We start from the raw sequence: 12,139 nt of genomic DNA on the forward strand, positions 1-12,139 counted from the left end.
TGATACCTGTGGGATAATGGCATGGTTGTGTAAATGTGACATTTGCCTTAATCTATGTCCAAGGAAATAAACAGTTCCACTTTATTGGATACCCCCCCCCCCCCTGCTAAAACGAGAGTAGACCAGCATCATATACTGATAAGAAAAAAGAAGTGAACCTCTGTGTTAATTACTTCTCTAAGAGCTAATTGGCAAAAGGTGTTTAAATTAGGAAAAAGAGATTGGAGGTGTGGGTTTCACAGTCTGCTGTCTGGTGACTGACAAATTCCTAAAGACCTCAGAAGACATTTTACAGAAAACACATGTAGCTGGAAAAGGCTACAAAAGTACTGTTTAAGACCTGGGTGTACGTCAACCCACGTTATACTATTGTCTACTAATGGAGAAACCTCAGGACAGTTGCTACTCTCCCTTGGGGTGGGTGTCCATTTAAGATCACTGCAAAAGCAAAACAGGCAATCCTGAAAGTGATGGGAAGGAACCCAGGGGTGACAGGAAATTACCTACAGAAGACTCTACAGAAGAACTGCAAAAACCTTTGTGTCTGAGTGTTCTGCTATTAGAAAAGCCCTGAACAAGAATGAAAAACAATGGTATTCATTTAAAGACATCACAAAGAAAGCTTCTTCTGCTGTCCATGTCGTCTTGCGGCCCATCTCAAGCTTTCCCAAGACCACCAAGATGTTCCACAGTGCTTTTGGGAAAATATTCCATGAATAGATGTTTGGAGGAAAATAAATATTGCATACCAACACCAAAACCTCACCCCAACCGTGAAGCACAGTGGAGGGAGCGTCATGGATTGGGGCTGGTTTGCTGCCTCAGGGCCTGGACAATTTGCAGTAATTGGTGTATACACTGAGGGAATGCACATTTTACATGAGAATGGAAGCGCAACAATACATGACCTCAAGCTAAAAAGGCATTGGGTCATGCAACAGGACAATGACCCAAAGCAAACAAGTAAATCAACTAAAGAATGGTTGAAAAAGAGGAAAATTTGTGTTTAGGAATGGCCACGGTCAGAATCCTGACCATAATCCTATGAAGATGCTGTGGCGTGACCTGAAGAGGGATGTGGTATGCAAACTCCTTTGTAGGGAGGAATAGTCTAAAATTCCTTCTCAACGTTGTACAAATCATATTTGCAACTAAAGGAAAGGTTTGGTGGGAGTAATTTCTGCTAAAGAGGGTTAATTAAACTCAGGGATCACTTACTTTTTCTAGCCTGCACTGTTTACTCAATTTCTCCAATAGAAGGCTTTAACAGTTTAGTTAAGACTGTGTTTGTCAATGCAGAAATCAATGTAATTCCAAAAGGGTTCACTTACTTCTTGCAACTGTATGACTTCACTATCTGCTTTTTTGGAGATGATGTTGAGCGCCGGTTGGAAAAGAATGTTAACAGTGTCTTGTGCCAGTAGAGGTTGTCTTACCTTCTAGAGGATTAAGTCATACATTGATTTTAATGTTTTTTCTGCCCCAGTGAACAAGCAAGAGCTTTTAAAATCTTTGGGTCTTGTCAGTGAAGTGTAAGCTGGTGAGAACAGACACCATACCCTGGGGGAAAGTGTGTGTGCGCGCGTGTGTGTGTAGCGTGTATTTGTGGAGCTGCCATTTGATGTTGTGAAGGAAAGGTATGCCGTTCTTTTGTCTGCAAAGACTGAAACGCTAGAGCCGTGAACCTGAAGAGACTGCTGCTAGAGAGCGGAACAGACAATAGGCCTTCGGCAGCAGTGACGACAGACAGACGGGAGGTTTGCTTTCAGCACTTCTGAGGAGAATCAATAAATTCTAGAAATGTGGTTGAAACACTGTGTGAAGTTCTGGGGGAGCACAATGTATTGAAAGCCATGTGAAGTGATTCCAGTGGAACATCTCTTTAGTATTGCCTTTACAGCCCTGGTGATTGACTTTGATGCAGGACAAATGTTAGCAAGGACAACATGAAAGTGTGAGGCTGCTGCACGGCCGTGTGGTGAGGGGGACTTTCTCTGAGGAGCAGCATTCTGAGAGTATGATCACAGTGAGTCGTGGTGTGCTGAGCTTTGTAGCGTCTCTGAACACTGTGGCTCAAGGGTCATTTCACACATTTTGCACATTTACATTTTTCTCATATTTTCTGTCTAAAACCCTTTTATGCTAAGCTGTAGAGGGCTGGTCTTCTTGCCACGTATGCCATACATCCAATACACAAGTTTAAACACAATTTAAAAATCTTTTTTGACTTTTAGCATTCTATAAAGTACTTTATGCTGCATTTACATGTATGAAAGGTGATATACATATCGCTGCTGTCCAATGAAAAACGTATCTTCATTTTGTCCATTTTTAGTGAACCCTGTAGCTGCTCTGCACACTGTGTAAATAACACTGGATGAATGGACCAATAGAAATGCTCTAAATGACTTGGAATAAACTCTTATTTCTCCTTGACTTCCATTTAAAGTTTTTTTGCCTTCTCCTGTAAAGTCACCATTTTGGAGATACATGTGTTCTATTGGACAGTGACAATAAAATTCATATTAATGTATTAATACAATTGTATAAATCTTATTATTATTATTATTTATTTATTATTATTTTTGTGAGACCCACATTTCATTTCCAATTACTAAAAGTAACGCCGATACCAATTTAATATTTCTTCTTAAAAGAAACTAATCTTTAGTAGTGTGTGTAGTGTGTACAGTGGCTGTAGTGTGCAGGGTCCACATGGAACCTGAGGCACTAAGCATGTATTAATGGTGCTGGTGGGGCTCACCAGAAAGCCAGTGTGGTTCTACAGTTACAAAAAAGAAACAAGAAGAAACACACAGCTAACATCAACATCATGAGTGTGTGCTGTTCCAGGTGAGATCTGTTAGCAGACTGCCATTACTGATGCCAATTTATATACATATGCCATCTCTAATTATATATATATATATATATATATATATATATATATATATATATAATTACATCTAATTTTTTTTTGTGCTGTGTCCCTCGTTGCTGCCGCTCAGTGTGAAGCGTACTCACGTTTGCAGTCGTGGCCAAATCCACCACGGAAGCCATCCTTGCATTTGCACTTGAAGGAGCCCGGAGTGTTGTAGCAGGAGGAGTAAGGGCCGCACTGGTGCTGCCCTGTAGAGCATTCGTCCACATCTGAAAGAGAAATACACCACAAGTTTAACCTGTGACAGAGTACTTACAAACCCATGCAGCCAATATACACCAATTAGTTACTCTTACTAAAAGCGGAGATCTGTTTAACGTCTCTTTGGGGCTACATCCTGAGAACACTTAGTGCTAAAACCTCAGACAATATGACCAATTAGTTTCTGCTTCTAACAGCAGACATCCATTTAAAATGTTTTCAGGGCTACAAGCCCAAACCTTTAGTACTAACAGCCACTTCCATCTGTAGTATAATCAATACATTCTCTTGTGTCCATGCAGAGGAAAGCAACAGAGTTGAATGACTCTGCGCTAATGAGAAAAATGAAGGCTAAGTCCAGCACATTATATAGCCTTTGTTACTGGCCAGTTCTTTGATCAATGGTCATTTGAGGGTTACAGAAACACAACTTTGGTCGAACTAATATTTAAAACATTAGAACACTGAGAACCCAGAAACGCACTTTTTAAGATATACACTACTGGTCAAAAGTTTTAGAACACCCTCAGTATGTTTAGTAGTCCACTGGCAGTGCTGCCTAGGCAAGACTGCTTTTTGTATTTTGCCATCTTAGCCATGACTTTCTTGCTGTCACTGTAGCTCCAAGACTTCTCTTTAGAGTTGAACTTCGAGACTTGGTCCAGTGTTAAGCTGAGCTACACGCTATTATTATATGAGCTGCTGACTCTCGCAAATTTCTCGTATTTTGATGCTGTTGTGGATTTGAGTGTGTCAGGCCTCTGTCTGTACCCGACTTTTTCAGTTTTCTTCATTTTTGATGGAAAGTGTACTCACCACACTTTGTAATTTCTCTAAAGAAGTTACAATCTGTATTTCTTGGTTATGTGTCTTTCTCTGGACAATGTTGTCTAAATGCTGCAACAGAATGCAGTAACACAGTTTGTTCCAACACCATTTGGCATTTTTGGCATTTTTTATTTTTTGTTTACCGAATTCTTCCCTTTTTCTCCCAATTCTGTACTAAAAATAAACCCACCCTTTTGTAACTCCCCCTAGCACTAGCAATGCTCCTGACACTAGGAGATTAAGGACTTAACATGTCTCCTCTGATACATGTGAAACCAGCCACCACCTTCTTTCGAACTGCTGCCAATGCAGCATCAACAGATGCCGGTGTCAGCCAACATCGCTTTTAGAGTGATGATGGGAGTGACTACCATCTTCCCACCTGGAGTGTGCTTAGCCAATTGTGCTTTCTGACAAAGCAGCATTAGATTCGAACCCTTGACCCACGGGCCATACTGGTAGCTATGACAAAGGGTTTGTTATCTGTAAATAGCTTGAGGTCAAAGGTTTATGCACTGGACTTGTCATTAATATTGTTAAAATCTGGAAAACTTGTGAATATGCTAAAATATCTTGACTGGTAGATTTGTAGGATTTGTGCCCTTTAAAGGTTTGGTCAAGTATCATCACAGATAATGGTCAGTTCACTGGACCTCTTTGATATCTATAAATATGAATACATGCTTACTTCCCATAACTGCAGTAAGTGGTTTTTTTTCCCCCGCTCTATGCACACACTGGTCAAAAAGCCTAATCAGATACATGACCTATGTGGCAGTGTGTCAGGTGACTGTGTTTACCGATGCACTGGTATTTCCCGTTGATGTACTGCAGATCGAAGCCATCGTGGCACTTGCAGATGTAACTGCCGAAGGTGTTGATGCACTTGCGGAAGCGGGGGCAAACGGCAAGGCCTGCAGCGCACTCGTCCACGTCTGAAAAACAAACAGCTCTATTCATCATCTACCAGCCGACTTCTTCCATTTATTCATATCATCCCTCTCTTTAAACCTGCTCTAATATTCCCAGGCTGGGGAGATGTGGATTAAGAGCTAATGCAGAAAGAAAGCCTAGGGCAGGAGAAGTTCAAGCCAAAAGGATCTCTGGACTTGAAGTGTGCACGGATAATTAAATACCCAGTAAACTGTTCCAGGTGTCAGTGCTCAGAATCACTATTTAGGTTACAAAAAGGCTGCATAACTTCAGGAGAAAATAAGAAAGTTAGGTCTGGCAGTTCTGTGACACAGACAGAACTGTTGAGATATATAATGCAAGTAATGCCTTACCAAACAACGGCCAACGGCTCAGTCAGCTTTATGCTGTATTAACCCTCTGGCGTCTAAATTCGTCTTTAAGGCACTTCCATCTTAGATAATACCCACATGTTTTATGTCAAAATGTTCAGACCAATCTCATCTTTCTCTAGAATGAGGCCCCATGTAACCTAGAACACTGTGTGGAGAGATAATCCGGCCCTAAACCTAAAAAAATGGACAAATTGTTTTGGTGCTTAAAATGGTTTTACTAGAGTTTTAGGGGATTGTATTAGTTTAATCTTATACAAATGTGTAATAAATACAATTTTGTAAACTCAATTACTGAGTAGAAGTATTGTCGGTCACATGTCTTGCTACAACAGTCATGAACTTTAAGAAAATTGATTGGCTATTAGGTTTTTAACTCTTATGCCATTTTCCATATGCCGGTTTCCGTCCAGCTGCATATAGGATGTCCTGAGTGTCCATTGGTCACAAAATATACATGGCAGTTAGACACGGCGAGAGGCAGAGACCAGTGTCTTTATAGCCTCATAACTCTGGATATGAGTCACGTATGATCTTGACTCTACAGATTCAGGAAAAGTTTGAACCATATTTAGCATATTCAAGCATCCTGCAGTAATATTCTCTTCTCTGCAGTTTTCTACATTTAAGTGTCTTAACAGTAAAAAAGCACATGGAGATCAAAGCTACTCAGAACTGAAATCTCTATTCTGGATGACACTTGTAACCATGTTTGTTAAAAAACTTTTTAAAATGATCGCCTCACTCTAACATCTCATTTACAATAATAATACTATTTAAATAAACATTAATGTATGATTATTTTACAGCATCCCTTCAAAGAACCCTTTTCTATTTTTAATTTTCTTTTTCATTATTGTTTATTTAATGTGAATCTGGCAGTTGTTCTTGTAAATGTCCAAATATATGTGGACACCTCTTCTTCATGTCAATGCTCAACAATCTAGCAGAAAACCTTCTTCCCTGGACAGTAGAGACAGTTATTCCAACAAAAGCAAAATCAACTCTTTTTAATCCCCTTGATTTCAGGGAGAACAATGAATGAGCAGGTGTCCCAATACTTTCCACACTGTGTATGTTTCGGGGAAGACATGGCTCACGTAAGTGGTGGCTATAGAGAGAAATGCCTTTTAATCAGTTTCTTGAAACCGCCTGACCATACAGCATGACTAACAGTGAAACTGTGACACCGTAACAAGCCTGCTCTGCACACACACACACAGACACACACACATGCGCCCCTGCAAATGGACAGCCATGAATGCATTTCACGGATTTCGGCTACATTCAGCCTTAACTCTTAAGAAAAAAACATTATGCACAGCATCAGGCAAAGGGGACAATAGCCACTCGCTAGGGTATTTCACTCATGGTCAGTTCACTGAACACTACTGTGTGTGCTCATTTTTGTGCGTCATCTTGTGTGCATGTGAGAAAAAGGAGAAAGTGAGAGAGAGAGATGGAGTGAGAGACCCAGGAAAAGAGAGAGTGAGAGATGCAGCAGTTGCTCATCAATCACTCCAGCTCTCGTCCATTCACTCACTCTAGAGTTGAGATTCCCGGAGCTGCCTTTGATTCCATAAACATCTAACGAGGATCATTTCCTTTCTCTTCTCTTTGATTGATCGCTCAGTCAGACGTGGAAACACAGGAAATGACACTATTATTCAAGCTAAAAATCAACTCGAGAGAAACAAAATAAGAGCCCATGGAAAGCATAAATCTAAAGTCTCTTCAACCACGCTGCTGAGAGATGGATACAGAGCTCATTTGTGGAGGATGAGTAATGTCTGCAGAATGTTAATATGACCGTTTGAGAAAAGCCCAGTGGCTGCAAAAGCTGAAGGATGACAACCTGAGGCTGGAAGGTTACAACACGCCGGATAGAACAACAGCTTAATCACGGCACCTTTGGCCTCTCTGCTGGTTTGCGTCTGAGCTGGTATGTGTGTGGACATGTGTGTAAAAGGGGCACACACACACAGATTGTACATTAGGGGCTGCTGTGAAAAAGCTTTGTGATTTTAACTCTAAAATGTAAGTAACCTAACTGAACTTATGAACTTACTTTAATGGGCAACCATGCTCCTTTCTGGTGAAACTGACTAAAGCCCTATTTGGACAGGCCTAGTTTTACATGAGGAGATTTTTTACAATGGGATGTCTGTAAATTTTACAGATGTCCTGTTGCACAGCATTAGAAATCTTGGCATAACTGACTGAGATGGGAGTGGCTCCCTGATTTACGCACTGCCGTCAGTCATCCCCCAAAAACCGTGATGATGATCAATCTTATGACCCACCTACAGTAATGCTGAACTACAATGACTTGCCTAAAGCTGCCAGAGGTGGGGAGTCTTTCGGCTCATTTTCTGTGCCCGAGGTGTCTGTGCCATTCACAACAACCTTACATGCTTTCTTGAGCGCCTCCATACTTGAGAAAAGCCACAAAACTCAAGGGTATTAAAAATTATAAACAAATGTATCCTACTTTTGTTGGAGTAACTGTCTTCACTGTTGTAACTGCTGTAAGGATTTCCTTGCATTTAGAGACAGAAGCGTTCAGGATGAGGTCAGGATGTTTGATGATTACCACAGCACCTCATCTTCAACTCCCCAACTCACCCGAAAAGGACTGGATGGAGCACCACCATCCATCATTCCAGAGAACACAGTTCCACAGCTCCACAGCTCAGTGCTGGGGGCTTTATACCCCTCTAGTCCATGCCTGGCATTAAGCATTGTGCCAATAGGAACACACGCTTATCTGCCCAAGGGAGTCCTATTCTATTAGCAATACTTCTCCACAGGGACTAGACAAGCTTTGTGTGTGTGTTTGCCCATTTGCACATATGTTTTAGCAATGGAAGGGACATTTTGGAAGGAGTGTCCACAAACATTTAGACATTTAGTGTATGACTGAATAAAGAAGCATCCTACAATCAGAAAGGTCCTGCTGGAGGGCTTTTAACCCCTCTAGGACATATGTGGCATCAGGCTGGGTGCCACGTGTTCTTGTTTATCTGCTGCAAAAAGTCTTATTCCATTGGCAATACTTCTCTAAAGTAGATGAATGCAATCATCAGAAGGGGTTTCAACAAACATTTGGACATACAGTGTGTCCTTTAGCTGGTGCTGGGGTCAATTGTTGACTATTTAGGAACATTGCATGGCTTTAATATGCAGAAGTAGCAGTTTTGAGCTTGAGGTTTTAATGCTAAAATTATATTTTAATGCTATAAGAATTATAGAAAATGACTATATAAGAAATGAAACTGTTTCCAAAGTGTGTGAAACGACACTGAAATACAACCAATATATGTATCTCAGTCTCAGAATGATCCACCCACTGCTAGCTGCTAGTATTAACTGAACGATAAACCATTTTTTAATGTCCAGAAGACATGAATTATGTTTTTTTAATTATGGTACATGATGACTAGCGCACTGCTGTCCCCGAATAGCCATTAAATACACAGACTAGTGAAAACGAGCAGTCACGTAACCTCACTAGCACACATGCGTTCCTGCATTATTGTTACTCTGCCCTTTCCCTTGGGCTCGTAAAAGAGTCCCTCCTAAAATATTTCGAGAGCTGAACACCTGTGCCTTGCAAAACACTATTGATGGCCGCCTCGAGATTGATGGGCGTTTGTTTGAGGGCTACTGCCAGTCCACCCCTCCCTGCTCGGCCCCCGGGGTGGAAGGGGGCCTGAAAGCGGGAAAATGAGGAACGAGGGGGGTTGGTCAGAAGATTTAGTTCCTCCCCAGCTAAAAGAAGAATGTATTTCAAACGTGACAAGGGTTAACTGTTCCAATTTGTTCCCATTCCAGCTGTGATTTAGTGCCCGGCCATTAACGGTGGCTCACGTGGCGGGGGAGAACAGGACGGATGCTACTCTAATGTCTCTGCACCTGTGGAACAGCATTAATACGGTCGTTACCGAATGCCACTATGCAATCTCCAAGCACTTACACTATAATTAGAGTATCAAAGAAAAGAGCTCGTCGTCTGGTTGTCAAGGGCTGTTGGAATACCAGAGGAACAGCGAGGAACGAGAGAATCGCTGTCATTCGCCGTGTTCGCTTTGTACTTCACTGTTATTTGAAATAAAAAAAAATCAGGCGCCTGCTGTTGAGGGTTTGGCGTCTTTCTCTTCCAACGAAATGACAACAAAAAAGCGTCCCACATTTGATCAGCACGCTCCAAATCAGATTCAGAAGTTGACGAGCGAGGCTCAGAAGGAAGCCTCTCCATGTTGTGCGTCTTTGTACAAAAATGCCTTTGAATTTGAACGGAGCGGTTTGGTAAAAAAAAAAAAAAAAAATTAATAAAAAATCCAATTTTCTCATTTTAACTACATTTGGGGCTTCAGAGACAACTGCATACATAGGATTTTTCACCAAATCACTTCTTTGTTTCTTTCGTTTCGCACTGGATCTATGGAAGGTAATGTGACTAACAGACTAACAGAAGATTATACCACATTAAGTCGGCTGCACCATGCCAAAATCATCACACACTTGTCTCACACCACATCAAGTTATTAGGTGATATCAAACAGACCTGATTATGTGGATTCTGGCACTGCATGACACGCTGCTTTCTATGAGAATCAGAGTGATTACTCGCATCGGTTCACATAAACAGAAACATTAAAATCACACGCTTTCCACAGTGTGAACAGCTTTCATCACCGCTGTCCAGTAAGAGCAACAAAGGCTACATGCTCCTACATTTGACTTTATATATCACCCATGTCACCATATATCATATTGTAGCTGTCACACAGAAACCTGGTAACTTTGAAATGGAAACTTTACAGGAGAAGCAAAAAATATATATTCCAAGTACTTTTGGAGCATTTCTATTGGTCCATTCATCATGCAATTTTGACCCAATGTAAAGAACAACTGCCGGATTCACACATTTACTCCTCCACAACTGTATCCTCTTGCTCTCACTCAGCTCAGGCATTCCTGTTACAGCAGAGGATCTCACAGAAAACTGGCAGTCTAATCGGCTGTTGCTTTTGTTAGTCCATAGAGCTCCCATGAGCATTTTTAACGTAAGGTACTGTCTTCTAAGGCACTGTTGAAGGTACTGATTTAAGGGCCATTTTTAAACTGTAATTGAATGAGAGGAGCTATCAGAGTATGTCACAGCACCTGAGCAGCTGGGCTTCAGCCTGCACCACTATGGGGGGTCTGAATTTGAAAATAGTTGGTGACGTTAACTGCGCATTACTGATGCATGAACTTAGACCTAGCTTGTAATAAGGCTAACCGGAAGCTTTGAGCTTACTGTCACTTACCTACATTAGCCTTTTTTATTTCAGTGAACTGGACAGGACACACATTTCAGACACTAAACATGGTTAAACATGTCTTTTTTATAATCCTTTCTAAATAAAGCTGTGGTGTGAGCAGCCATACCTACGCAGGTCCTGCCATCGGGGGCCAACTGCAAGCCAGGTGATGGACACTGGCACCGGACTTCTCCTTTCATCACCTCACAGCCGTACTGGCAGTTGGCCATACTGCACGATCGTGCATCTGCAAAATATTTACACACACACACACACACACACACACACACACACACACACACACACACATACAGTGAAAAAAGGAGAGAGGCAGGATTGTTAATGGACATTTACTCTACCAGTGAGTTCCCCAAGTCAAGCCACAGGTTCATTTTTTGTTCCCTAAAGAACCAAGTTTAAAAAAAGACATGCGAGGGTAAAGAACCAATAAAAGGTTTAGAGAACCTGCACATGTCTTTCTAGACTCTTTCATGATGTGGAGCTTAAAACTGGTTCTGTGAAGCCATGGTTCAAAAGCTGTTCAGACCGTCCTGATTTTTGCTCCAATCCAAGCCTGCAGAATATACGGTCAGATCAGGGTCATGGGTCATCTGAGGTTTCCTGGGGAGCAGCTTAAGAACCACTGCTCTAGAGAACCATTCACTGAAAAGTTCTTAAGGGAACCCATACTTATTCTTCAATAACATCACATAGAAAAACTCTGTTAGCAGCCTTATTTTTCAGAGTGTATATGATCACATCATCATCATCATCATCATCATTATCTTCATGCTCATGCACATCAAGCATTAGGAAATGTTCTTCCAGAATAAATGGCAATCTTTGAGGTTACTGATGACTAACTTGATGAAAACTGGAATCAGAGATAATGAAAAGGAAAATCTTTAAAATTGTATAAGACTTTTGAGTGGAGAGAGAAATCAATTAAACATTATTAAAAAGGAATTTTCGGGCTATGGTTACAATTACATTTAAAACTGGTATTAAAGGTTTTTGCCTCCTAAACACGTTTAAATGTGATCCTTCTTTAATCCCTGTATTCTGTCAAATGTAGCTAATCTGGCTTTAATGCTCACAGTGACCTCACAAAGCACTATAACTATAGAACAGCAATAAAAGTGCTTAAAAAAGAAAAACAACATCAAGGTTGAAAACCACAGTGTGCTTTTTTGGTCATACTGGTAAATCTCTGAATGGTATAATTACACTGACTGTTCATTTTACATGCTTAAAGAGCTCTGAGCAGCATTCCTAACCCTGCTGATAGATACAAAGTCAACAAAAGTGACAATGGAGTTCAAATATGTTTCTGTGAGGCTTTGTTTCTATTGAGCTGCACAGATGAAGCAATGCCATTTTGTTGCAGTACCTGGGAACAGTGTGATCTGCTGTGTGTGATTGCCGCATTTTTAATTATGAGGTTCAGATTTGATTTTCAATATTTCATGTGCGCAAAATGTCTTGCAGCACAATACAAACTGCTGTATTTATATACTTCATCTAAAATAAGTAACAACAATAGCAAAAAGGTCAGT

The 12,139-nt window shown here is 40.9% G+C and overlaps 1 protein-coding gene across 2 annotated transcripts in view; it reads right to left on the bottom strand.

The window, feature by feature from the left end:
- The window catches only part of npnta (nephronectin a), an 85,389-nt gene that overhangs the window by 17,082 nt on the left and 56,168 nt on the right, over positions 1–12,139 (bottom strand). For both annotated transcript variants that reach the window (XM_072678471.1, XM_072678470.1), the window contains 3 exons: positions 10,711–10,830; positions 4,771–4,905; positions 3,025–3,150 (listed from right to left, as the gene is read on the bottom strand). In XM_072678471.1, coding sequence (XP_072534572.1) covers positions 3,025–3,150; positions 4,771–4,905; positions 10,711–10,830 — 381 coding nt within the window. The remainder of the gene's footprint in view (positions 1–3,024; positions 3,151–4,770; positions 4,906–10,710; positions 10,831–12,139) is intronic.

Source organism: Salminus brasiliensis, chromosome 4 (genome assembly GCF_030463535.1).
Source record: "Salminus brasiliensis chromosome 4, fSalBra1.hap2, whole genome shotgun sequence".
NCBI lineage: Eukaryota > Metazoa > Chordata > Actinopteri > Characiformes > Bryconidae > Salminus > Salminus brasiliensis.